Source organism: Micropterus salmoides, unplaced genomic scaffold (genome assembly GCF_014851395.1).
Source record: "Micropterus salmoides isolate LMB-PRFRI ecotype aquatic unplaced genomic scaffold, ASM1485139v1 Ms_hic_scaffold_9, whole genome shotgun sequence".
NCBI classification, from domain to species: Eukaryota; Metazoa; Chordata; class Actinopteri; order Centrarchiformes; family Centrarchidae; genus Micropterus; species Micropterus salmoides.
This window is the reverse complement of record NW_024044681.1, coordinates 26,731,166-26,758,812: the sequence shown is the minus strand read 5'-3', so window position 1 is coordinate 26,758,812 and position 27,647 is coordinate 26,731,166. Positions and strand designations below refer to the sequence as shown.

Here is a 27,647-nt window from a genome sequence, read left to right as displayed (position 1 = left end):
TGCAAAGATCCTGATACATGAAGGCGTAGCATTAGAGCAAAAGGAATAAGGACAGCTTCACTCAAACTGTTAACTCATAATCCTTCCAAATGTAGGTTTCCCAGTATTTAACACTCTGATAAACAGCAAATTCATCAAATTCGGGTCAGGTCACTATTTTTCAAGTCATTGTAGCTGTCTATTCTGTCAAAACGTTCATTTCTTATGGAAGCAGGCATGGTTTCACCTCAGCTAGGTTGAAAAAACAGTAGACATGGGATTTTCTTTTCTCTGAACAGTGCCAGCTCCTTGCTCTACTGGTCCAAATCAGTTTTACTCCACAGTTCACTGAGATATGTAGTGCAAAAGTGAGAAAAACACAGAACTTGTCACATACTGATATAGGGTGTGCAAATTGTGTCCTTGACCTCACGTTTTGAGATACCGGTACGTGAATGTGTTTTGCACCATATTCCCTGCAGCAACTGTAGCAAAAAATGTGAGTATGTTTCTTAATTTGTGATTCATATAATAGAATCTATGCACCTGCAATGAAGACTTTGAGATGATGTAACCGTTGTGTATGTAGAGTATATTTATAAGTGTGACTTCAAGTTTACTGGCTATTTACTCCAATTACAAATTCCACTAATTTTTTTGAAGTACATATTTTTAAAACATAAAATTCATATATATTTTATAAATTTTTACAGAGGTCCTTTTAGATTTGTGACCTCATAGATGGCTACTGCCATGGCTGCACTGCCTATAATTCCACCACTGGGCTGGTGCCTATGTATTGGAGGAGACGTATGACTGTCCACATTTTCCTCAAATAAACAGTGATGATGTTTTTTAAATTATGTAAAAGTATACTAGTTGATACTACTACCACCACTACTTCCCTGTAATGTGGTAAGTGGTTAGATCAGTGGTTCTCAACCTTTTTTGGGCCAGTGTCCCCTATCCATTATCCAGGTCCCTTACCGCCCCCCATCAAAAAAGATGTTGGCTATTTGCCCTGAATGTTGTTGATTTTTTGTTGTTGTTGTTGTTACTAGTGTTATTAAAGGAAAAAGAACATTATTGAATGACAAAAAACATATTAATTATTTTCCCAGGTAACAAAAAAGCCATGTGAATAGTAATTATATTTAACTAATAAGTGAATGTTCCTCCCAAAAACTGTGTGTGAAGCCAGAGACTGTTTTCTTGGATGGGCACCTAATAAGTGGGGGGTATAATTTCCTGCATTCTGGTGAAGATTTCTGCTCCAATTTCTGCCTTTTCTGCACCAATTTATGGTGGAAATGTCTTATTATATAAAGGGAAACACAAAATTCAAGTGGTAGGTGTCAAAATAAAATATGGAATATAATGTCTCTCAGGCATTCTTCATTGCTTTTAAATATTTTTCTCCTGTAGATCAACTTAATTAATATCATCCCTGCTGAGTCAACACACAACTAAATCTACTCTTTTGTGGGAAAGTAACCTATTTAAATATGTTTGTGGCCCCTTTTCATCTCAGTGATAAATTAATCCGTTTTAATTCAGTTATTGACTGGACTTTATTAGCTCACCTGTTAATAACTTATATCATAACTTGGTGTTTCCCACTGAATGACCGTGTAACTGTGGCGCAGCTATATACAGCGTGCTAGCCTTGAAAACCCAGCTGTATTCTAACGTTAACTTAGCTCTCCTTATTAGCTAGGCTCCTTAAATGCTTGCTAATAACTTTTTTTTAAAGCTGGGTCTCCGACATTGAAAGCGTTGTGTTGGACTGATTTGTGCAGCGGTGTTCATGAGGGAGAGAGAGTGTGGGGCAGATGAACGAGAGAGAATGTGCTGCGCGAATACACTATGGTGCTCTGCAATCAATTCCTATTTTAATCAATAAAATCAATATGTGGCAGTCAGCGTTGATATTACGGCGTGCCGCCACAAATAAATGAACGTTTGGGAAACACTGTAACTTATCTGCTCATGATCAAAACTTTCTGCACATTCAGAATCTCTCCCATGTAGCCTGTCTGTGTTCTCTGACATGTAAAGCAAAAAAATAATATTATAATATAATATTATAATATCGTAATATTAGGAAACTAACGTTATTAGCCTATTTAAAGAGAATTCATAATATTGTACTAAATGCCCTATACTGCATTACGTTAGTGATTCGCTGGATCCCCAGTGTATCCCCTCGACCGTCTGACAGACACAGAACTAGATGAGACAAGGAGGTGCTCATACCGGGGGAAAATGAAACTAACCGACAACACCTGCGATCAGGCAGAAATCTCACGAACAAAAACACAACATGTTAACTGCAGCACCTCTGATAATGTGCCGCTTACAATCCCCATTAAATTGAATGATCTAAAGATCTCAATTGAATTAATAAAAACAAAATCATAAGCATTGTTGTGTTAACATCCTTATTAATTTCTGGTTGTTCTGCAGTGCAAATAAGTGCTGACAATCAGCCGAGCTTTTCATGGAATAAGCACTTATTCCCATCAAAATCCAGTATAATCTGGATGTCATTAATTCCCATTAAGACACATCTCCTGTTTAGACTCTCCCTGTCGCTTTGTGGCATTAATCACCTCTCATACATACATACTTCGCACGATGACTCCATGTCTGTGTATGAGGGAGGATGCTCAGAGTGAACCCAACCTTCCCAGACACCAGTAAGAAGTGATCAGTCTGTGCGTTGTTCTCCTCTGCTCTGGATGGTGGGCTACTGGGATGTATTTTGGAAGGGGGGTCGGGCAGCAGCGACCCACCAGCATCACCGCCACTGAGCCTGACATGAATGACAAGTAAAAGAGGTCTTTCACGCGAGCAAATAGCACAGGAATGTGCACAAGTCTGCTGGGCTCCACTCGGGCTTCTCTAATCGACATTTTGGACCTTTTGGACCTACCCCGGTTTGTTTGTAAACACCACGCTGAGAATTAAGAGAGCCCTTGATTTGTATTTTGTTGCACAGATTTTTAATTGCATTCTTTGTTTATTTTTTCTTTTCTTTTTAATTTCTGAGGGGCGAGTGGGTTTGTTGGGAGGTTTTTTTTTTTCTTTTGTCAAGCCTGAACAAGACAAACTTCTCCCATGGCACTGGTTATGGAGCCCGTGAGCAAGTGGAGCTCCAGTCAAGTGGTTGACTGGATGAAAGGTAAGGCTGAATTCAGGCACGATGATAGCCAAACCGAAACTGGTATCACCAAACTGCTATGTTGCAATGAACATAGTGTCGCGCTGCGAGTCGAAATGCAACAAAGATTCACTCGAGATGCCAAAAGAGAACAAAAACACCTGCTGAGCCTCGAGATTTTTGACTCATCTGGTTCTAAAGGCTTTTAATTACCTCCTTACATCATTTGATCGATTTTTTCCCGGCACTTAATGTGGAGACTACTTGCCCCTTCAGATCAAGATGTTCCCCAGAGCCTAACGTATTCAAACAGCACAAAACGCTTTAAAAGCTCCATTGTGTCCCGAGATGGTTATTGTTAACGTGGGGCTGCCTTGCAGGAAGCTGGGAAACACAGCGGAGATCCTGGAAATAACACACGATTAATTACCCTTCTCAGTGGATCTGGGGTCAGAATTTAAGAGATAAAAAGCTCCAAGCTATCGACCAAGGTTTATATGTGCAATTTTTAAAATAAGAGGCAGGCTACAGCTCTATAGCAGAGCTTGTGCAGCCATCTGTGCGAAATGTTGATCCACAGATGTTTTAAGTCATTAAGAAGTCACAGCTGACTTGGAAGAGCATCGTGTAACTAGCTTAAACACTTTAAAAACCTCATAGTGTACTGAAACCTAAGGTGATGCTCATCCGTTAGCATTTAAGAGCTATCAGCTCTCACTTCAAGTTGGACATGTATTCAGGCGAAGAGCATTTTAGTGTAAAATACAACATCTCTTTAAATTTGGGAAACATCCAGCAGTGAAATGAGTTTCAAGTAGGCTACACCTGCACAGATAGGATCCAGTTTGGTGATGAAGCACTCTTAAGGCCAGCTGCCATCTAAGAGAGAAAGTGTTGTTTTGACTAAACTGGAGAGATTAATATACAGTTAAAATGTTTTTATCATTTATGAGATTTGGGAGCAGTGTTGGAGGAGAGGCTCCTCAGAGGAGAATTGTTTGTCTCCAAAGACCTAAGAATGGCCCACACAAGCCTATCAGGAGATTCTCACACATTACTCATTAGATTTGCTCCCTTTTGTCTGTTTGCATTACAAAGTGTTTACCACTGGTGGTCTGTTACTATCAAATATGTACCCAGAGATATATGTGTATGTGTCTGTTAGTACAGTAATTGTTTCGCTTTTGTGTATTGTTTTGCAGAGCCACGTGCTCACGTGTAAGGCCTTCAGAGACGCTCCAGATGAAACATACACATACATCTTTACTGCCTCAACACACCACACACACACACACACACACACACACACACACACACACACACACAAACACACATGGCCTGAGTCATAATTCTAGGCCTGAAGGCCTTTCTCTGCTGGCTCAGACATATATGATTGCAAAGATCAGACCTCTCTTTTTATGAGGTGTGTGTTACAAATTGTACCTGGATCTGATGCTGCCTTTTAAGCGGGGTGTTTTTGTTTGCTGGCCCAGTAAAGACACAAAATGCAACTGTATAGGGTTTAAAGGGGACACAGGGATGAGACAGAAGAGTTCACATGAGATCTAAGATGATCTGCAAATAAGCAGGTAGCACAAGTGAGAAATAGGGAGCGAGAAGCGTGGCTTCTATATAAGAGAGGGTTCTTCAGTGTCCCACATCTGACAAGTGGAGCAGAGACGATTCAGTGCCCAGAGCCCGGTAATGGTAATTTAAAGTGAGGGACAGAGTGGCACAGAGAGACACTGAGGGAGAGAGGGGGTTTCATTCTTGTCTCACATCCATTCTCGGCTCCTGAGGACTGGCAGGATTTTGTCGTTAGCATTCACAGGTTCCATTATTAGCATACCACTCCGTGATGTCACTGGGGGCCAAATAGGGGCACCCTGTGACCTTCCCACAATCCCACTCTCCACCCCCCAGTTAGTGTTTTGTGTGAGCAAGACGCTCTATTCCCAGCTGTGACAAAGCCGCTTTGAAGAAGAGATTCTCATCACAAAAGGGAAAAGAATTCCAGCTTTGACTGAAAATTTGTTCTTGACAAGTGCATGGCAGCGGTGCAAACACATATGATATGTGCATTTTGCACGTGTGTGTTTGAGGCACAGACCTAATGCAGGCTCAGTATAATCTCTTTACTCTTCCTGACAGTGTGCATTAACATAATTAGGTTTTGTAAAGTAAATCAGTTTTATTTTTCTTCTCTGTCTGTCTTTCTTGCTTCTTCACTCTCTCCTCACACTGGCGGTGGTCAATGACAAGTCAGATTAACATAAATCCATTATAACAACACACTAACAGCCTTAAATGTCTCTCTTACCTCACATTACTAGTGGATTATCTAGAATGGAGATAAGTATGTGTCAGTGCTGTGTTTTTAATTTCTCCTCAGCGTGCTTGATAATCTGACCCGGATGGGATATTGAGAGTAAAATTGATGTAGTGGAGATTACATAGCGCAATCAGCGAAGTGTACTCCATCTAGAAGAGAGCTTTCTATTACATGATGACAGCTAGAAAAGGAGTCATTAAGATATGGCATTTTATTTCCAAAGGGGAAAACAACCAAACTTTCGCATTCATGAACAGCATGTTAGTCTTAACTCTCCAATTTCAATTATGGTAATAACTTTTTATTTATACAGCACCCATCAACAGATAGTGCTATACACACTTGCTTTCCAATAGCATTTAAAAATGTAAAATCCTATGAGAGGTTTTTATTATTATTATAATTATTGCTAATGAAATCAGCAGATGCTACCACGTAGTCACTTTTTGGAAAGCATCATGTCTTCTCTTCACTTATTTCTTTATTGGTTCTGCGGTCAGGGAGAATCCCTGCCAAAACCCTGCTTTGTGGTATCTATGGCAACATGGGGAATACTTCACTGACATAATGAGTCTCAATTAACTTGGTAAAGAGGCTGATTAGTTGAGCCTTTAAATTTTATGCAAAACCATGAAACTCCCTATGTTTCCTCTCCACCGTTTAGCTGCCAGCTAAACCCGATGTGAATGCTTGATCAGATTTAGGCACAGCACTGAGTCACATGTACATGATTGGTCCGCAGCGATGAAAAGACGAGATGAGCAAAGAGTTGTCAGTGTGTGTGTATGTAACTCTCTCACTGAGAAGATGGAAACAGACCGAGTGTATAGAAAAAGCCTTTCAAAGGCTTCTCTCTCTGTCTCCAGTGGTAAAGGGATAGCCATTTAGCATGCAGGGCACCATCTAGTGACATTCAGCTATGAAAAATATACATATATAAATGAGTTAGAGCTGAAATGATTAGACAATTAATTGATTAGTCGATTGATAGAAAATTAATCTGCAACTATTTTAATAATCGTTTAAGTGATTCTTAGCAAAAAATGCCGAGAATTTACTGCTTCCAGCCTCTCATACGGCAGTATTTGCTGGATTTCATCGCCTTCTATGATAGTAAAATGAAAACATTCAGGTTTTTGGACTGTTTGTTGGATAAAACAAGTAATTTGAAGACATACCTTGGGCTCTACAAAATTAAAATGGACATTTTTCTAATCTTGACATTTTGTAGACCAAATGATTGATTGATAAATCGAGAATCTTTTTTATTGACAACGAAAAAAATGGTTAGCAGCCTTAAAATGAGTAATGAGGCTTTGAGCTAAATAGTGTGATAGCTTGATATGAAAGTAAATAAAACTGCAAATAAAATTGTAGAGTCTAGAAACCCTCATTCAGAAACTTCAACTAACAAATCAAAATGTATGTATTTATATTTCAAATTTCTTTAATTTGAGTAATTTTTTTTGTAACAGCACACAATGTTGACGGTTTCAACATAATTTTACATCATTAGGGCAGTAAAGAGTACTGAGGGTGGACACTATATCATTAACCTGACATATGTATAACGTATGTAGAAATGTGCAGTCCAATACAATTCCTCTGAAATAATTCTTTCATAAGAGTTCCTGATTTTATGTCTGCCTCCCCCTGTATATACTGTACTGATGCATGCGTTAGCGCAGTTTCCAGTTTTAAACCTCAGCTGATAAAATGAAAACCTTTGATGAAGGCAGGAGTGGCAGAATCAGTCAGTTTGTTTTAGTCTGCTGCATTTCATCGACTGCTTCAACAAAAGACTTCACACCTGCTGCAGCAGTGAAAGATCTAAAACAAGCTGAGCACAGACACATAGCCCTTATTAGTTGAAAGCTTTTTCTAGTTTAAAGCTGAAAATGCAGCTCAGGACTGTTGACGAGGAGGAATCTGTCAGATTTCTTGCCTGACAAGGACTGTTTCACACTTAAGACACAACAAAATACAACCTGTGCTCACACATTACAGATTTACAGCACAAATTCTGGCAAGGAAAGCGATAGCAAGCCCTATTAGAACACATTATGCAAATACAGGTTTCATAAGAAATCAGAAAGTCTGAAATCACCAGCATACAAAATTTTCACTTTGTTGTGCTGAACTGAAAGTTTGCCTGTCGTCATGTGTGGGTCTCTCAGGCCTGGACGACTGCCTGCAGCAGTACATCAAGACCTTCGAGAGGGAGAAAGTAGGGGGGGACCAGCTGCTGCGTATCACCCACCAAGAGCTGGAGGATTTGGGAGTGTCCAGAATCGGCCACCAGGAGCTCATACTGGAGGCTGTGGACTTACTCTGTGCTCTGGTGAGTCCAAGCTTCCCACGCTGTCTTCCCACTGTACTGTCACGTCAAAGAGTCCTAGTCCACTGCTGTTGGATAAAGTTTCAGTAGCACATTAAGTGATTTCTCAGTTTATTAAGTACTTCCAAAACTCACTGGATTAACCCCAAAAATGTGGCATCATTAAGCCAGAAAAAAGGGTTGTTTTTTAGTCTTGAAAATCTTTGAAAATGTAACATTTCAACCAGTAGTGATCATGTGTTGGCATACATGAAGTCTGCTAATCAGTTTACAATGTCAATCATGAATATTCAGGAATAAGTTAATTTTTATTGTTTTGTCAAAAGTCAACAAATTTTACTCTTACAAATTTCACTGAGGCTTTAAAACTTCAAACATCATAGCAAATAATAATAATAATAATAATAATATATAATAATAATAATAATAATAATAATAATAATAATAATAATAATAATAAATAATAATAAATAATAAATAATAATAAATAATAAATAATAATAAAATATCTGGACAAAATGTCCTCTACAGGCAAATCTTACTGCTACCATCCGTACTGACATGAATTTACAGCCTGCTATTCAAGTGATTTCTGCTGTTAGTCCCAGAAACACAAGCTATTTGTGTCAGCACAAAAGACTGCTGCTCTGCTGATTGGGCTAATATGCTGCTGAAACAATGAAAGCCTAATTTTTATATGACAAGTAACACTCTACATGCCACTGCCGCAACATTAGACGGTGTAACTTCCTGAGCATCTCTTTTTCCAGTTTGAAACCCAATAGTTTTTGATGATGTAAATGTATTCACTTTTACAAACTCTACTACGTCTATGAATATGCACTTTCCAAACCTTAAATTAAATAAATCAGTATCAGTATAATTTGCAGTCTCAGGTGAGAGATCTTAACTGTGTGTAATGTTTCTTTGTTTGTTTATAGTTTGGGATCTTTGTTAGATGATTTAGGCTAGGTCTGTTAACTCACAGAAGCTCATGAAGTTTACGTCATCTAATTAGGCCTGCAACCAACAATTAATTTTGTTACGGACTTATTTTGTCAATTAATGTTTTGTTACATAAAATGTCAGAAAAGAAAGATTTTCAGATGCTTATTTCTTGTTATTTATTCCCACTGGGGGAATAGCCAGGCAATCAGAATGTATACCCTGATGGTTTCTCTCAGAGTCTTAATATTGCTGCTGATTTACTGCTCTTATACCAAAATACACATGTATTGTGGTGTTAAGGGTGAACAGCTACACTGAGGAAATGTAAAAGTAGAAGGTGGTAAAGGATGAAAGAGAAGATGTTTCCCAAAGAGACACATAGATAGACTGGATGGAGATTTGGTGGACTGAGGTCACAGATGCAATCTGAATCTAAAGTCCTCTCATCGCTGCATGGGAGGCCTTGCTTCAGCCCCAAAGCTCCTTACGTAACTGGGATTTAGTTTTAAGTCTCTAAGGCACTGCTGTATTAAATATGATTAGTGGCCCTCCTGCCGCTCTCTCCCCTCCCAAGAAACTCTGACGTGACAGACGCCCACAGGCCTGCACGTGCAGTTCGCCGTTCAGGGTAATGAGAGTTCTGCTATCCCTAGACATGCAAAGTGACAGCTGGAGTGGAGCGGGGCTGGGTGGAGGGGTCAGTGGTTTCTCATGTTTGTCATATGTGCAGCATCTTCTGTGGTGCGACAAGTTGGGCTTGTTTGCCAGTGGTCATTTTATTCACACAGCGTCTCATGACAACAATTGGTTTCAGTATCCACACAGGAGAAATTCTTGGAAGGCATCACAATACAAACACTCGACAAACTAGTCAAACAGAGTGAATTTACTTTCCTCTCTCCTCCAGAATTACGGGCTGGAGACTGAGAATCTGAAGACTCTTTCTCATAAGCTCAATGCATCTGCCAAGAACCTACAGAACTTCATCACAGGCAGGCGGCGCAGCGGCCATTACGATGGCCGAGCCACCCGCAAGCTGCCCAATGATTTTCTTACCTCTGTGGTGGACCTGATCGCTGCTGCCAAAAGCCTTCTGGCGTGGCTGGACAGGTGAGATTTGCAAAAAGGTGCACCTGTAACACATTTAAACATGTTAAAAGGCATGTGTGAACACTTTGATACACACATAAATACACACTCATGTACGATGTTTGCCCTTTAGTTTTTTAAGTTTGGTGCTACAGGAGCAGCACTGGTTTTGACTAATATAGTCTCACCCACTTTCATTGAAACTTTGGTCCATTTTGGCAAGCCCTGAAGTTAATCTTAGATACTTATGAGTGTTAATTGTAGTTTCCAGCAAAAATTGATTAGACTGGATTTCATATGATGGATTATTTGAATTTGACATTTTCTTTACATTGGTCGAAAAATAACCTGCAGTAGATTAAATAGTAGGGCTGTCCCTGACTAAGGATTTACATGGTATCATAAATGTAAAAACTAGCCTATAGTCGACTGATAGTCGAATCATATGCTTGTGCGGCAGCCGTGGCCGGGATTACGCACAGCTTTAATCTTGAGAAGCTGCAGTCTCTGTTCTCACTTACTTCCTGTAACTTACACTGTACATTTCAGGCTAAATTGAGGCTTGTGCCCATTTTCTCTCTGCTTGCCAGTCTTGTGCAGAGCTGCCGTGCGGCCGACAACTGCATGCATTTTTGCGGTTCCTCGTGGGTCTGTTCCATGTAACTATTGAAAAACGATATAATATTCTTCATGTGGTTCATCAATGGCGATAAATGATCCGAACGTCCCGCGAGGTGCGGACGACACAGCAGAACACCGGCACAGCTGATGGTCTCTCTTTCTCGTCCGTCACACATACACACAAACGCTGAAGCGCACTGATGCCCCCTACCTTAAGGGTTAGTGTTACAATTTGAGTTTTTGGCACTTCAAAAAGATTAAAAGCTTCTTTCTTTTCACATTTTAATTTACAGCATTATATGTTGAAATTTATATCACAATAGGCTGTATATGAACTTAGTGGGAGAAAACCGGTAGTTCTATGTAAATTGAGACTTTGAGCACCCCCATATAGCCAAAATGGTATGATGCTACTTTCAAAACGGAGTTGCTATGATTTGACAGTGAGATTGGCAGTCAAATCAGGGTCTGCACATTGAAACATTGAATCTTCGACTTCGTCAGCCCTATTAAATATATAAGATAAAATATATAAAGTGGCTTCGAAAAGGAATGAAACAACCTTGTTTATCTGGCATCATTGATTGCTGCATGTAATGTTTTTGGGGGGTTCTGGTGTGTTTTTACCACATACAGACCAGTTTTGTTTTTTTATGTTATGTCCATGACCAATCAGCTGACAAGAAAAGATGAGTAAAGGCCTTATATAAGTAGACTTTGACAGAGTGGCCAAAAAGGCACTGAGCAAGTCTATTTATATGTGGCTTCATCCCTTCCTTCTCTGAGGGATTGTGCCAATGTGTTTGCCTCTGTTTGTGTGTGTGTGTGTGTGAGTGTGTGTGTGTGTGTGTGTGTGTGTGTGTGTGTTTGATGAATTTGGAAGTTCGAAGCACACAGCATTCAGCCGAAATAACAAAGTGAATTGCTTTTTCTTTTCCCATATAATCCTCTACAGCATCTTTAAAAAAAAATTCAACATTCAATGTTTGATTTTTAATGTCTGAATGCATCATTGTTGACAAAATTACACTTTGTAGTTTAAATATAACTCTGACGTCATGTTTAATGTGCTCAGAAGTACAGAGAATAAATGAGCATTAATATTGTTTCCTTTAAAACATGGATAGAACTAAGGGAATCCTAGTGTGTGTGGACGTGTATGCGCGCGGATGTACTCCATTGTGTGTTGGAAATGTTCCCACAGATTTACCAATGATTTAGTCTCAAAGGAAGAATGATCTAATGGTTCATTCCAGGTGCTCTTTCTTTTTCAGGTCTCCATTTGCTGCAGTGGCAGATTACTCCGTGACGAGAAACAGCGTGATCCAGCTGTGTCTGGAGCTCACTACAATTGTACAGCAGGTAAGTAAATTGTATAATATGATATCATAATATACAGCTGAAGCCCAGGTAACCTGTTTTTGTGTATAAAAGTTTTTACATATTTAATAGTTTTAAATAATTTAACATCTGTACGTTATACATATACATTATATGCATATGTTTTTTGAAAAGCTGGAGTTAGTTATTTAATTTGTGTTATGCTTGATACGTATAAAACTGAAGCAGCACATAACTCCTTGTATAAACAATAAACATCCAACCTAGAGCCTCTAATACAGTGGTTCTCAACCTTTTTTGGGCCAGCACCCCCTATCCATTATCCAGGTCCCTTACTGCCCCCCATCAAAAAATATATATGAATATTGTTGATTATTATTATTATTGTTGTTGTTGTTACTATTGTTACTAAAACATTTTTAAAAAGCACATTATTAAATGACAAACATCCATTTTATTGCTTTTCCAGGGAACAAAAAACCATGTGAATAGTAATTATATTTAACAATTGAATGTTCCTCCGAGAAACAGTGTGTGAACCCAGAGTTTTCTTGGATGGAGCATTTAATAAGTAGGGGGTCTGGGGGTCCACCCCAGAAGATTTTGAACATTAAAAACTTAATTTCCTGTATTCTGGTGAAAATTTCTGCCTTTTCTGCACCAATTTATGGTGAAAATGTTTTAATTTATATAAAGGAAAACACATAATTTAGAGGGCAGGTGACAATTCAAATAGAATAAAATGTAGCTAGGTATTCTTTTTTGCTGTAAAATTTGTTTCTCCTGTATATCAACTTATTTAAAATCATCCCTGCTGAATTCAACACACATGATTTAGTCTTTCCTCCTCTTTTGTGTCTTATGTTTGGGGAAGTAATCTCTTTAAATGTGATTGTGGCACCTTTTAATCAAAACAGATCTAACCAACAACATCTCAGGCAGAAATCTCACCACAATTCCACATACGTTAACTTCAGCACCTCTGATAAAATGCTACTCACAGTCCCAAACAGAGCAAGTTTGCGCATCAGTTTTTAATGTTACATTTTTATATTGAAACTCTACATGTCACACATAGTTGCTTTCAGGGGAAGTCCGACAGCGGAATATCCCCCTTGTAAATGTTTAAACACTTTGATAACAAAGCGTTACGGTGTATTCCTCAGAGAAAATATGCCTTTTAAAAAAATATGTTTTGTTACGGTAATACCAAGAAAGAGAGTGTCCTTTACACAGTAAGCGCCATGTGGGTGAAATTTAACAGATAATACTCTGACTTCCCACTCCCATGAAGGCATCACGGATCTGCGCCACAAGAAGCTGACAGACACACAGAAGAGAAGAAAAGTTACGATACACACCGTCTCGTCCAGTGGCAGTGGAGTAGACAGATTTTAATGTTGCACAGTTTTTTGCAAGTAGTTGAAAGTTTAATCTCATATTGTTGTGAATCTTTGGTGTAAACTCACCTTAAAACTTTCACCTCGACAAACGTGCCCCAAGAGTAGATCAGGGCCCCCTTTTCCAAAATATTGCTTCCACCACCCCCTGTTGTACTCACGTAACACTAGCTCTAATACCCTAACACAGCTCTTGTTTTCTGCATGCATTGCATTTACATATTCAAATATTCTAACATGAGTAAAAACAAAAGGTTTATAAACAAGCTACAACAAAGTTCTGCTGTCTAATCAGTGTCATTACCTTATACTCCAGGTTTACTGACATGCGAATGAATAAACTTCATTCTGTTTATGAACAAATGTTTGTAGTTTGTCTGTCACTGCTTACAAGACAGAAGTGTTTTAGTTGGACTAGGCTGTCAGATACACTGTCATATAAAGCATCACCTCTTTCAGCTACAGTTGAAATACATGTAAAGATATTTCAAAAAGACACTGCAGATCAGATGTGATGATGATCAAATGGGAGAAACTCATCACAGATTAGATTTTAATATGTATATACTGTATAAATGCTGACATTCAAAATCAGCCCTGTGCGACCCTGAAAGATCAGTAAATGATGAGAGAAGTGATGCTTAATAGATTTTAGGACGGTCTCTCAGGAGAATAATGTTGATATGGTGTTTAGAGAAACATGTAAGTAGGAAAAATTAAAGGTGGGCGTGAAAGAGGGTGATAGGTAGAGAGTTGAAGGCCGAGAGAGGAAGACTGGCAGAGATAGAGAGAGAGAGAGAGAGACATGCCTCCGCATTGGTGATTCATTTGTTTTGTGTTTGTGCATGCCTGTGTGGGAGTGTTGGGGGTTATAGGTGCCAAGCTGCTCGGTTTTTGCTTATATCCACCTACAGCAGAAATGCCAATAATAACTCCATTTTGACACATTCTCTTGAGGTAACAGTGCTCTCTGAATGTTCCCCAGGACTGCTCTGTGTACGAAACAGAAAACAAAATCCTGCATGTGGTGAGTTACAGACTTTATTACACTGGAGCGAATGTAAGTGAAGCTATAATGCACAGACTTTAAGATTGTATTCATCCATGTATGTCCTTCCCAGTGTAAAACTCTCTCTGGAGTGTGTGACCACATTATCTCTCTGTCCTCGGATCCCATGGTGTCCCAGGCTGCACATTTGGAGGTTGTGCAACTAGCCAACATAAAATCCACTGAAGGACTGGTAAGACCATCTCTCAGTCAGACTTAAAGGATCACACTCATTGGTCATTCTACGTGGTATGCCATTGGAGAATGCTCGGTGTGTTTCTGTGGTGTTACTGAAGCAGTAACCTTTTAAATAACAGGCTGCTTAATTTCAAGAAATAACTAAACAATTACCTGGTGATATTGACGTAATGGATGGAAATGGTTGTAGCTCAACCAAGCTTTACTGTAGTGTTTGTATGAAATGTACTGCATAACCTTTTACTGTACACGGCTTGAAAAATGTAGAGGGCCCTGTTTCATATTTCATAAATATACTGGTAGGTCCAATATAAAACAAATTAAGACATCAATTCTGCGTAATTTCATTTCAGATGCCCTCTTACGGAATGTAGCAGCGAAATTTAGCAGCCTGTAAATTAAAAGGTTACCCAAAGTAAGCTGCATAGCTAATTAACTGATTATAATGATGAAGACTGACATTTTGAGGGGCAATAGATAAAGAGGAGTCAGTCATCCAGTCACAAGCTGATTAGCTACTGTGGACCAAACTTTCAAAATGTTGGTGCTGTTTTTTTCTTTACTCAACAGCATCACAATGCGCAAACTCTCTTTCAAAATATTTTTCATCACACTTGAGTACGGTGTAATATACTTAAAAAAAAAATAAAAATAAAGTTATAGAAGAACATAGGCTGTGAATGACGACTCAGCACACCCAAATATCATGTTAAATTTTTTTTCAGGTTTGATGAAATGAAAACAGGAAAAAGCTACGAACAAACGTAAAGTACAAACTACTAATAATGCTGAATGATGGTGAAACTTACTAATTACAGAAAGTGCAACAGCATGAGTTTGGACAGCATATTTACTTCTGTTTGAATCAAATATGGCATGTGCAAATCTTGCAGCATGTATCTCACTCACTGCAAAAAAAGTTTATTCAGTTTCTCAATCACTAATACTAACTGCCTGATATATTTCTTCCAGTTATATGTCAGTTTGTTAACTTTTTCTTCTCTGATATAACACCACACACATAGGTGTTTAGGAATGACAGAAAGGCCAATACACAGGCTATTTACTTAAAGGCCTTGTTGACCCAAATATAAAAAAGTTGCTCATTTACCTGTATGGCCGTGCAGCTACTTTTGGTTTAGAAGACTTCAGTCAATGTATGAAACAAATTTTATTTGTGGTGCTCACAGCATTGAAAAATTACATTGTAAAATCAGAAAAATCTCTTGGCCCCTTCCCCTGTTACTGGGGGTTTATACAAACACCTTGCTGTAAACAGTTTTCATCAGAGTACCTAGGACATTTGAGTTGTGGTATCATTTCACATTTCAAAATAATATGAATATTGAATTAAAAGACTGTGTGCTGCTGTACTGTCCTGTATCTAATGGAGTTTGCTGCAGCTGTCCCAAAACTGGGTTTTGCTGAGCTTGTGGGCATATGATTCAGCTGACACAAAGCAACACGAAAAGAACGTGTTGCCCATGTTGAAATGAGAAAAATACAAAATGCTTGATTTTGCAGATTGCAATGCAACAGATTACTGTTAAAGCACTGTTAAAGACAAACTGTACATACTCTGGTTAGTAGCAGTTTGTCTTTAACAGTGCTTTAACAGTAATCTGTTCAATCATATGCCCACAAGCAAGACACTTATTCTTGTCGCCGCTGTATAACCATCTGTACTTTGTTGGACTTAAATCTTCGCACTGACCTACACATAGGCACGAGTGCCCTGCTTGGGGCTACAGTAAAAGCCCCACCCCCACACACAAATGCTAGCAGGGGGCATGGATGTTCTCTCATCTGTTCAGAGAAACCTGAACACAACAGTGGGCCAAGTGGCCTAAAAATAAACCTCTTACACTCATCTTGAAGACTGGCATGCTGCTGTGTATCTGTGTGAGTGTGAACATGTATTACTCATGTTGTGGAGACATAAATGTGTATACACAGTCAATTTGTGCAGAGATGACAGAACGCGAGTTCCCCTTATGTAAAACATAACATTTTAAGACAGGTTAGGGTAAATAAAAAAGGGTCTCCAGGAAATGAATGTAGGTCAGTGTAATGTCCGCTGAGGTGATGGAAATGCCACTGTGTGTGTGTGTGTGTGTGTGTGTGTGTGTGTGTGTGTGTGTGTGTGTGTGTGTACGTGTGTGTGTCCGAGTGAGTGTACATGTGTGCTGGGTTGTGTGTTTGTGTGTATGCGTCTGCACTTCAGAACCATTTAGTGAAACTTTGAGTTATAGCTTTTCTGCAACAGTTAAAAGGTATTTGCAGATAAATCCTCCATGTTTGATTCAATCTCCTTAAAGGAGCATTTGAGTGTGACTCAGTTCATGATAAAAAATAAATAAAGATAATGATAGAAATAATACATCTAAAGTTCAACTCATTTTGCGCTGTAAGCAGATTAAAACAAATGCTAAGATTTGCAAGTATGCATTGACCCTGGTCTGTTGTGCGAACGGCTGTGTGGCTAAGCCGAGATGCATTGTGTTAAATTTGCCTTATGTTAGAGTTTGCATTCAGATGTAATCATTTATACTCCCGCTATCTTCCCACAGGGCATGTATATCAAATCAACATATGACGGTTTGCATGTAATCACCGGGACAACAGAAGGAGTAAGTACAAGCCTCTTTATGTTCACCTATATAGATTTTTCACATTCACATTTAGTGTAATATAGTGTATCAAGTATAATATAGTGAGTGAAGTGGCTGTATCACAGTAAGCTCTGTCCTGACAGTGAAATGGAGCAGAAATTAATGACTCTGCCTTTCTGTCCATCCATCAGTCCCTGGCTGACCGCTGTAAGAAAATCCATGCTGGAGACGAAGTCATTCAGGTCAATCTTCAGACAGTGGTAAGACCACATTGGCTTATTTAATGTGTTTTTCATATTTGCTCAGTTTGCACGTGATCTTTATTTTGCATTTTCAGATTGTTTATGTAACTGTCTGTTTAATTAATTCATGCTTGTTTGTATGCAGTTCCTTTATAGTTGCAATTCATTTCCTTTATATACATTTGTGTTGCACTGTCTTGCAGTTCATCCACAGTGGGCCACCGCAGCACTACTTGTTATTGTATAAGTGGCCGGCTGTAGTGCCTCTTATAGGTAGTTGGGCTGGATGGATATGTTACTTTGCTCGTCACAGGGTCAGTCGGATGGTCAGCTTAAATCACTGAAATCATGCTCACAAGAGCACTTCAGTCGATCAGGAGGTACCTGCTTAGGGCCCTTAACAGTCTGAATAAAAAACACCACTTTCAATGTGATTTCTGCTAGTAGCATTTAAACTCTGAGACACCCATGATGCACCCACACAGGTGTTTTTCCTTATTAGATAGACCTCTCCTGTGGACTGTGTGGCCATCAATGAACTGTGCTTGATTGATATCTCCCTCATATTCAAGTTGTGTTGAACCTGTTAGAGCGAGACCACTTACAAACGGAGTGTTTTTGGGCCACTTTTTATGCATTTATTAAAGATACACAATAGAGAGATAACAGGAAACAAAGAAAAGAGAGATGGGGAATGACATGCAGGCCCTTGGCTGGACCCAGCCACCAGGGCACTCCAAGTTTATCTTTCATATTTTGATGAAGGGGTTTGTTCACCAGCGGCGCAGTAGCCCAGTGGATAGCACTGTGGCCTCACAGCTAGAAGGTCCTTGGTTGTCCCAGGCCTTTCTGTGTGGAGTTTGCATTTTCTCCCTATGTGATCTCTCCGGATCTCTCCTCCAACCATAAAAAGACATGCAGGTACATTAATTGATGACTCTCACTGAGGTGTGAATGTGAGTGTGTATGGTTGTTTGTCTCTATGTGGCAGCCCTGTGATGAACTGGCTGCCTGTCTAGGGTCCACCACGTCCCCTCCCAGTGTCAGCTGGGATTAGCTCCAGCCCCACTGTGGTTTTAGATAATGGATGGTTTGGTGACCTCACATTATCCTCGTTTCTGCCCATCTTCAACCTGAGCAGAGCACAAATCAGAAAAAATAAACTGGCCTTTCACAGGTTTTTGCCGAGAGACAAAACCGCACAAATGGCCTGTTGCATGTACAGTGTACAAAACATAGTATAAATTCAGTGGAAATGAAAGCAAAAACTTCCAGTGGTGCACAATTTAAATATAGCACCCTTTTGTCTAAAATAATTGCTACTTGTGTGTGCAACAGCAAGACGTATGATAATTACACAGCTCAAGTCAGGTTCATTTCAGTCAGTCAACTCACCCGCTGAATGTAGCCATTTTTTCTGGAGAATAAGCACAAATACAGAGTTGATTTTGTTGTCAAGACTCTTTCATCTCACTGTGACGAGTAGTTTAAAGGCTGAGCAGGGAGGTGTCAGTGCATGCTCCTCATGGGGAACCAAAAGAAAAATACACTGCATCCCAACAGACATTTTGTTTGTGGCAGATGTTTTAACCTGTCATAGCAGGAATAGCACTGGTGTATTTAATTACATTAATGATGGCTCAGTAAGCCATGCATGCACAACATCAGGGTCCTGGAACTGAAACACCATGATATATGTTATTAATTACACCTATGCATTTCATAAAGCATTTTGCTTTCTTTTATAGTTTGACTGGTGCCCTCTTTTCAAAGTTGCAGCTTGATTGATGTCTGTCGGAACATGTCTTGTATCATCAAATGTTAGTACAAAACAGTAATGGGCATTAAACTCTTGTATACTAGTTGGATAAACTGTATAAAGTGAAGAGTATTGTGTTGTTACAAAGTTCACAAGTGGATGCTGGGGAAGTGGTGGTGAAGGAAAGATGCCAAAATGAGCAGCAGCTGAATGACAGCTTAAGTGGGTGATGGCAATATGTAAAGTCACTTGTCATGTCTGCTGAGCCAAAACTGCACTGTCACTCATAATGACTGCCAAGGCAAGGTTAAATACTGTTAATACATTTAATTTAGTTTATCAAAGAACAAATTTGTGGTGGTTGGTTGTTCGTGAACATCCTGAGCATCCTGTGTGTGTGTGAGGTGGGGGGGTACTGCAGTGAAACTGAACTACATGTGTCTGTGGTGACCCAGGATTTCTTTCACCATCTCTTCTCACAAGAAGATAAGCAACCAGAGGGGAAAGGTAATGAAAGGGTCTTAACAGAAAAGTAAGGGGAAAAAAATTCGGCCCTAAAGGCAATAGAACAAATGACAAAGCTTTAAAAAAACAAGACTAAGGAAAGAAGAGACGCTTGAAACATTTCACGGATTTATAATTAAGGCAGCTGTGAGAGGTCCAGCAGTATCACACAGACCAAAGTTCACTGGATTTGAGCGTCCTTTTCCATGAAAGCAGATGTAAGAATGGCTGCTTAGGCAAATGAGTTACATCAACCAAAGTAAATGAATGAAGGAAATATCCACAGCAAAATCTGCCTTGTGATTAACTTTGACACACACATGTAGAATAAGCAAAAGAAATCTCATATAATGTGGTGCTATTGAGCACAAGATTGAAAGGCTATAAAAACAACAGCATGCAGAAATAAATAACTCCAGGGACCAGTGATAGATTCAATTTCAGGTGCAGGAATGGTCAATAAATAGGGAAGCCTTCAAACACATAAACAAGGTGCATGCAGGACAGTAAATTTTTACACTGGAGAGTTACAAGAATCCCCTAAAGGAAACAAAACAAAAAGAAGAAACCGGTGGCAAGATATTTTTTAAGAAACACCTTGAAGCAGAAAGGCAGAGCAGTAGATATTTAAAAAAAAGCTAAAAATGTGGGGTTTCACTGCTTTAAATGAACAATTCTTTTGGCCAGACACAGCAAAACAATCTTTTTTATCATGGAATAAAGCAGGTTTGAATGATAAAAGTTTCTGTTTCAGCCTGTCTGTCTCTTTAATGTACTTTCTGTGTGAAGAATGTCTGTGTAGTGGCAGTCAATGTGAAAAAATGGGTTGGAAAGGAACAAAGTGATTGCTAGGTCAGTGCTTGAAAAATGCACGGTTTCTCAGGCTGCTTGGAATACGCACAATGTACTGAAATTCTGTGCAGCCAGCCAAGCAAGCGGGGATATTTTCTCCCCAAACTGGACCTGGCATATTTGGTTCAGCTGCAGACAGTGTTTCTCTGGGCAGGATGTTCTTTGTGCCAAATGTCATCAAAACTGGGTTAAAGTATTTACGAGGCATGCAGCTGTTTGCAGCACAAAACATCGGGGCTCACCACATCATGACAGCGTCCGCAGATTGATATCACGGGAGGAGTACAAGATGTCCTTTGACATCCAACTTTGCGTTAACATTCTCATCAACTTGAACCTCATAGGCTGCAGGCTGTGCTGCAGTTTCCAACCATCAGGATGCACGTGTATAATTAAAAAAATGACCATAACATCACCTTGAATAGCATGCTTGCGTGGCAAGCTGAACTTTGTCATAAAGGAAACACATAACCTGGATGTACGTTGAGTCATGTGACTACCTGTGTGTTGAGGAAACGCATATCATGCTGTTGTTTGCTAGGTGGGCTGGCAACTGAAGAACTTGGTGAACTTGCTGCGGGGGGACCCTGCTGGTGTCACCCTGACTCTGAAGAAACGCCCACAGAGTACGCTCACCTCCACCCCTGCACTGCTCAAGAACATGCGATGGAAACCGTTGGCTCTGCAAGTACGATGACTGCTTTCATCCTCCACAGATATGTTTGTGCATGGCCGTTTGTGCGTAGATATCTATTTGTTTGTGTATATCTCTGTGCTTCTGTCTGCACTGACTGCACAGACTCCGGACACTAAAACGAACACCAAAATCCCTGTATCAGCCCATAAATAACCAAGTGAGGTTGAATTAAAGTATCACTTTTACAGCAGGATGTAGTTTAATACAAGAGCAATGAAAGAAACAACAGCTTTGAATGACTTCTAATGTTTAAGCTTTACCAAATGTATTGTGCAAGTATTGCTTTTATTGCATCCACCTTCTTTCTGTACCACAACTTGCTACAAATTTGTCGAAGGTTCCAGCATCATTCATTCACAAGTTAATATTTCAGCCCTTAGTGGCATCTGTTGTCCTAGTTCGGCCAAACCATTATTAGGATTGTGTGCCTGAGCCAGAATGGGTGGAAATAAGAGGGATGCTTATTAATGTAGCCCAGCCTTTCTTTGAGTACCAGGCCAGAGAAAAGAATGCCCCCCCCCCTCCCCCGAGGCCCTGAAGCGCAGTCCTGCTCAGCCTCCTCCCTCTTCACATTGCATCCTCATACTTCTTCTTCTCCTCCTAAATCGAATTTTCTCTCCTGCTGGCATTTTTAAGGAAAGAAAAAGGAACATGTTACGTTAAAAGGAAACTGTTATGTTTTCTACTAAAATTAAGAGTGTCAAGGTAGTCAGCTAAGTTATTGAAGAGCACATTGTGCTGTGGAAGCCCTGCAGTAGTTCTGACACACATAATGGTTTTGGACACATCTCCCGATAATACATCTCTGATATTAGTCAGCTGCGAGTTATGCAACATATTAGCATAGTTTGAGCAGTGACAAATTAGTATTCTGTTGTTGAAAGGATTTCAGTTCAGCACTCCGAAGAGTTTTTTGGAAGTCTGTTTTATCACTGCAAAACAGGACTCAACTGTGATTGGATTGCATGATGTTGATGATGTCATGTTGATGATTTTGCAGCCTCTTATTTTTTAGACAGTAAATGTGACAAGTGGGTAATTAAAATGATACTACACACATCTTGTTATAAAGTTAATAGATAAACAAGGAGCAATCTAGCTCCCATGTACTTACTGTGTTTAACAGACTATGTAGGCTATGACCAGAATTTCCTTGACCTGAATGAGAGAGATGACTAGACTGCACACCGACCCGTCTTCCTCTGTGCGCCACTTAGAACTGGAGCATCAGAGACATAACAGTATAGCTGCTCATTTCACGGTTGAGATGCTCAGCAGCGTAGTCTGAACCGAACAAATGGTCCCTGACTGACTAACTGACTGAACTGCTGCAAACTCCAAATTTTCAATGTGTCAATCCCTGTAACTGTTCCTCTCTCTCTCTTGCTCTCTGTCCACCTGTCTCTCTCTCTCTCTTTCACACACGCCACATTACACACACGCTCACTCACACACAGCCAATCTTCCCTCAGAGCCCCACCAGCAGTGTCGCCACGCCCACCAGCACTTTAAGTACGCCATCTAGGAGGAGTAGCTGTGCCCTGCAGGACCTCTACATCCCCCCTCCTCCACCAGAACCCTACACCCCCAGGTGAACACACACATGAAAACACATAGAAGTTTACACATAGTGCTTGCTTTACCAAATATTTTTTTATTTAAACTTATAAAAGAAACATACAAGGTTGATGTGATAGTAAGAAAATAAATGCATATATATAAATAAATAATATGATAATCCAAATATATATAAAAGCAAATATTATATATATATATATATATATATATATATATATATATATATATATATATATATATATGGCTTTTCAAGTGTTTTATGAGGAGGGAAGCCCATTCAGCACATTTGTTACGCATGGCTGTAGAGTCTTAGTCACCGTAAAGTAAAAGACTAAAACTATAACTTCCAGTCTTGTAATATTCTGTATTTTTCTTATTTATAAGACTTACTAATATATTTACCAACTGGCAATAAGTATTTTCTAAGTAGCCAGGGCCTGATATAGCTTATTCCTCTGTGCCATAGAGCTCCATTATTGTCGAAATACATCAGTGAGTCACAGACTGGCTGAAGTGAGAGAGTATTGAGAGACGGACTTATGCATTGTTGGTCTTTTCATGGAACAAATTTTTTTTTCCTTCTCGTTTTTGACAGTTTACATGCTGATGAAGTTTTCACTCTACAATACACTCTGATGGTGGCAACTCTTCTTCTTTTCTCTCATACTAGTCCAGTTCTTAACTGGCATTAAAATTACTACCTGCTTTCCGTTACTGCAGAGATGACAAGGGAAGTCTGCCGGGTGACGATCCTCAAGCGGACGTCCATGTTGCCGAGGGATCCGAGTCACCAAACTCCTACCTGGACCAGGAGTGTCGGGGGCGATTTCCTCTGGTGGAGGAAGATTCTATACTATACTGTTACGAGTATGACCAGAACCAAGAGGTGTCCTCAGTCCGCAGGGGGAGCACTCCCACCTATGGTAAGACCTTGGCCTCCTCTGAAGACTTGCTGCTGCAGTCGTGAGAGCCAGGAGCTCAAAGCCCTGCGAGTGTGACGTATGTGTGGTCTTGAATTGTTTTTGTGATGTCTGTAGCTGTTTGATGTACGCTCGTGTGTATGTTTGGAGGGGGGCGGGGGGCTGTGTAATATTGACGTTCCCCGTGCCTCCTCGCTTCAGGCAGGCTCAGGCCCATCTCAATGCCGGTGGAATACAACTGGGTGGGAGACAACGAAGACCTGGCCAAGCTGAAGAGAGAGAGCAGGAGAGGTGAGTGGGAGGCAGTGGGAGAGAGAAAAAGAAAGGGAGGCAGAGAAAGGAGGGAGACAGAGAGGGACAGAGGGAGCTGAGGTGAGTGGGCGGATATCTCATAATATCCTCACCCTCTCAGATCTCCGAGCCAAGAAATAGAAGGATGAGCTGGCCTGTCAAAACTGATAACATGCTCGATATCAGTTTATGCCTCTATCTCCTCCATATGTTCATAATATATCACTGCTCCTTTTTTCCCCTCCATTCCGCTCTCCCTGTTCCTCTCTTCCTCTCTCTGTGCTTGCTCTGTCTGGATATAAACAGTGCTCTGTTGCTTTGGCAACTGTAGAAATATATCCAGAGATTTTCACATTTTGTTGGTGACTGTTGAGCTAGGTGGCAAATGGAGTGGGAGGAGACTGAATTACTTTATTTCAGTCTCAAAGAAAGATTTGAGTGATGTGTTTGTTTCCTCTGGGGATGGTGGTGATATGTTGCTCCTTTGGGCTTATCATAAAAAAAAGTGATGGTGCTATATTTATCTACAAGAGACAGTATTTGGAGAAGTATTTGGAGTTTTGATCGCTTCCTGCCTGACAACAGCCCTCCTCTGTAGATTTTTAATGCCTTTAAAATAGGTAGTCTTTTGAAATGCCAGCATTCACTGATTACAGAGAAAGAGATAGCTAAATCACAGGCAACTGGCTGGTCTTACAGTAGAATACAAAAAAGTTTGATCAGTGTTGAGACATTAACTGTTAGCAACTAATATGTGGTCCATAGTCTTACTTGACTAAGTTAAATGAGCTTACTGAAATTGTGCAGAATCTTAATATTCAGAACTGTACAGAGCATTGGGATGTAAATTATAGATTTTTAAAGTTTAATTTCGTAAAGTATGTGCAGTACTGAATTTGCCTCTGTTGTGTCCCGGCAGAGAATTCCCTGCTGCGCTTTGCGAGTGAAGATAAAGCCCCGGGGGAGGACTTCCTGCTAGGACGCAGCCTGAGTCAGAACAGGAGGAAAACTGAGCGAGGAGGCAGCCCCACTCATTACACACTCGTCCCCGCCCTCCAGATGGAAGTCTCCCTGTCCACATCCAGCTCTGACTCTGCCTCCCTGTACCATGTTAGTCCTTTGTGTCTGTGTAAATTCAAATATTATACACTGTAGAAGCAGGAGCATTTAGCTGCACTGGAATCCTCTGCATGTTGTCATTCTTTTTTACTTTGTAGGTGTTTGAACGATCCTCACTGCTGTCAAGGTCAAAGAAGAAGAGCAAAGGTAAGAGCATTTGTTTTTGGCGTTTACTTAAGCGCACACATGTACTCAAACCCAAACATGAGCAGGTGTTTCACCAGGAGTGTTTCTGACCCCCCCTGGTCTCTTCTGCTCCCCTGCTGGTGCCTGTAGCTGGAAGTCCCATGTCTTCAATCAGCAAGCGGCGGATTTCCTGCAGGGACTTGGGTCAGGGGGACTGTGAGGGCTGGCTGTGGAAAAAGAAGGATGCTAAAACCTATTTCTCACAGAAGTGGAAGAAGTACTGGTTCATCCTGAAAGACACGTGCCTCTATTGGTACATGAATGAGGAGGTGAATTTGGTGATTTTTACAGCATTAAGCCTCTATTTATTATGTGCCACTTTGATTTAAATCTCCTTTGGCTTCTTTACAGGATGAGAAGGCTGAGGGCTTTGTCAGCCTCCCAGAGTTCAAGATTGATCGTGCCACTGAATGCAGAAGGAAGTTGTGAGTATTGATTTTCACCTGAACACCAAGGATCAAGCTTCTTATTGCAGATTTGCATTACTTCCATAAAATCTGACAAAACAATATAGACATTTGTTGAATACAATCCACAAAGCCAACAGCAGAGACTTCATGTTGCATATTAAGATACAATCCTACAAATGTATTATCATGCAAAGGTTATCTTGAGCAAACTGATTCTTGGCAGAAAAAGAGGCATATATATTGAATAACAATTTACAGAGGATGCCTGACTTAAGAACAATATGCACTTCCAATTTCAACCAACAACATTTTAGTATGCTGTCAGGAGGACAGCGGATGCATACATGTATGGCTTAGTGTGTAGATCACATTTTATCAGTGCTATTTGAGCAGTATCTAGAGGGAGGGCAGATCATTTGTTGTGTATGAGGATGGAGAAGGTGTAGTAGGATGGTTGTAATTACCATAGATGAAAGAGTGAGACACTTCACTTGTGCTACATTTTAGGAAAAAGGTCTAAGATAAAGAGAGTGAAAGAACTTTTAAACAGGAGTAGTACATAACTACTTTCCCTGGCTGTATAGTTGTGGCCTGAAGGAGTTAATGGTGCCCTGTGGAGTTTTCTTCTAAACAAACTAAAGTTAGACATTTCCTTCCTTGTAAAACATTTGCAAAGCTGATTTTAAAAAAGTATTTTAAATCCAGCTTTGTTTACATCCTCTAGTCTTCTTTTTTTCTTGTTTTGCTGGTGCATTGCTGCATATCACGGCTTGTGGTGGTGTATCTTGCACGATACAAACAAACGCTACTAGAGGTAAAAAAAAAGTTAGAACATGGAAGGATGGTTAAAGGAAGCCTAATCTTTATGCTTTTAAACATTCAGTTTCAAGGAACCAGAGAACCTTCTTGCAAGTCCCACATAGGCAGTTCAATACAGTTCAAATAATGAATGTGCTACTTTATACTTTACGAATGTGTACTTTGTGGCAAATAGCTGTTAGCATTTGTGACAAGTCTGTTGTTCACTAATGATGCCAGCAAATTAGGACGTTTTGAAAAGTAATATGAGTTCACTGTGTTTCCTACTTATGGCTTACCTTCATATATGTTCCTTACTCATGTTAATCAACTTCTGGAGGCAGGATTGTGTTTGCACACACGCTTAATGAAACAGACTCAGACTTTTGTACAGCTCCCAAAAATTAGCAGAACAGTTTATCTTGTGATGAAAAGTCATGCTGTTTTTGTGTCATTCTGAATTACTGTATCTCTGCCAGTTTATCTCAGCAGTCTTCAGCATTCATATGTTTAGGTGTGCTATATGTCCCCTTTCCCGTGCTTACATGTGATTAGATATACTCTCGGCTCCCTTTCAGTGCTTTCAAGGCTTGCCATCCGAAGATAAAGACCTTCTACTTTGCCGCGGAAAATGTAGACGACATGTCCCGGTGAGTTAATGATGCTGTGATAGTCATGCTGTAAACTCCCTAAATCCCCCCCGCTGGCCGGAAATTGAATCCCCTATACTGGACTGCCCACTCTCCTTGAAACAGAGCAGTTTTTTAAGGGAAAAGCACAAGGTGTTTTACTGGATGTCAAGCTGCTGTGCGTCATGACTGTTATTCTCCCCCACAGGTGGCTGAGTCGTCTCAGCATGGCAGTGGCAGGCTACTCTGAGCAAGAGAAAATTCGCCGTGACCAAGGTGTGATTAGTCACAGACTCTGTTCATGGTGCTGAAAAGGATTCTTCATCTGTTGTTATAGGTCACTGGGCAGTTACATAAAACTGTTGACATTAAGCAGTAGCACATCACCTTACTTTTACACTGACAAATCATGTAGCAATGACCAATGCAGGGATAATTATTTTCCCTTGTGGTCACTAGTTTCAAAGCAGTCATTTTCCATCACAGTGTTATTTAGGGATAGGAAATAAATATGCAATTGAATTGCTTAAATTATATCCTTGGATCATCTTGTGTGATTTGATGCAATAACCTGGAAAAACCTGATGGAGAGA

The 27,647-nt window shown here is 40.0% G+C and overlaps 1 protein-coding gene across 6 annotated transcripts in view; it reads left to right on the top strand.

Moving 5' to 3' along the window:
* Positions 1 to 2,664: 2,664 nt before the first annotated feature.
* Positions 2,665 to 27,647, top strand: part of LOC119895950 (connector enhancer of kinase suppressor of ras 2-like) — a 30,741-nt gene continuing 5,758 nt past the window's right edge. The window contains exons 1-18 of one of the 6 annotated variants that reach the window (XM_038709378.1): positions 2,665 to 3,163; positions 7,652 to 7,815; positions 9,668 to 9,870; positions 11,745 to 11,832; positions 14,197 to 14,238; positions 14,333 to 14,452; positions 17,028 to 17,087; positions 17,261 to 17,329; positions 20,968 to 21,114; positions 22,596 to 22,714; positions 23,422 to 23,624; positions 23,823 to 23,912; positions 24,832 to 25,022; positions 25,130 to 25,178; positions 25,308 to 25,486; positions 25,569 to 25,642; positions 27,004 to 27,075; positions 27,263 to 27,330. In XM_038709378.1, coding sequence (XP_038565306.1) covers positions 3,100 to 3,163; positions 7,652 to 7,815; positions 9,668 to 9,870; positions 11,745 to 11,832; positions 14,197 to 14,238; positions 14,333 to 14,452; positions 17,028 to 17,087; positions 17,261 to 17,329; positions 20,968 to 21,114; positions 22,596 to 22,714; positions 23,422 to 23,624; positions 23,823 to 23,912; positions 24,832 to 25,022; positions 25,130 to 25,178; positions 25,308 to 25,486; positions 25,569 to 25,642; positions 27,004 to 27,075; positions 27,263 to 27,330 — 2,002 coding nt within the window. In that variant the 5' untranslated portion in view covers positions 2,665 to 3,099. Of the gene's footprint in view, positions 3,164 to 7,651; positions 7,816 to 9,667; positions 9,871 to 11,726; positions 11,833 to 14,196; positions 14,239 to 14,332; positions 14,453 to 17,027; positions 17,088 to 17,260; positions 17,330 to 20,967; positions 21,115 to 22,580; positions 22,715 to 23,421; positions 23,625 to 23,822; positions 23,913 to 24,831; positions 25,023 to 25,129; positions 25,179 to 25,307; positions 25,487 to 25,568; positions 25,643 to 27,003; positions 27,076 to 27,262; positions 27,331 to 27,647 lie in introns of all 6 variants that reach the window. The other 5 variants (XM_038709377.1, XM_038709376.1, XM_038709375.1 and 2 more) reach the window with 5 other exon arrangements.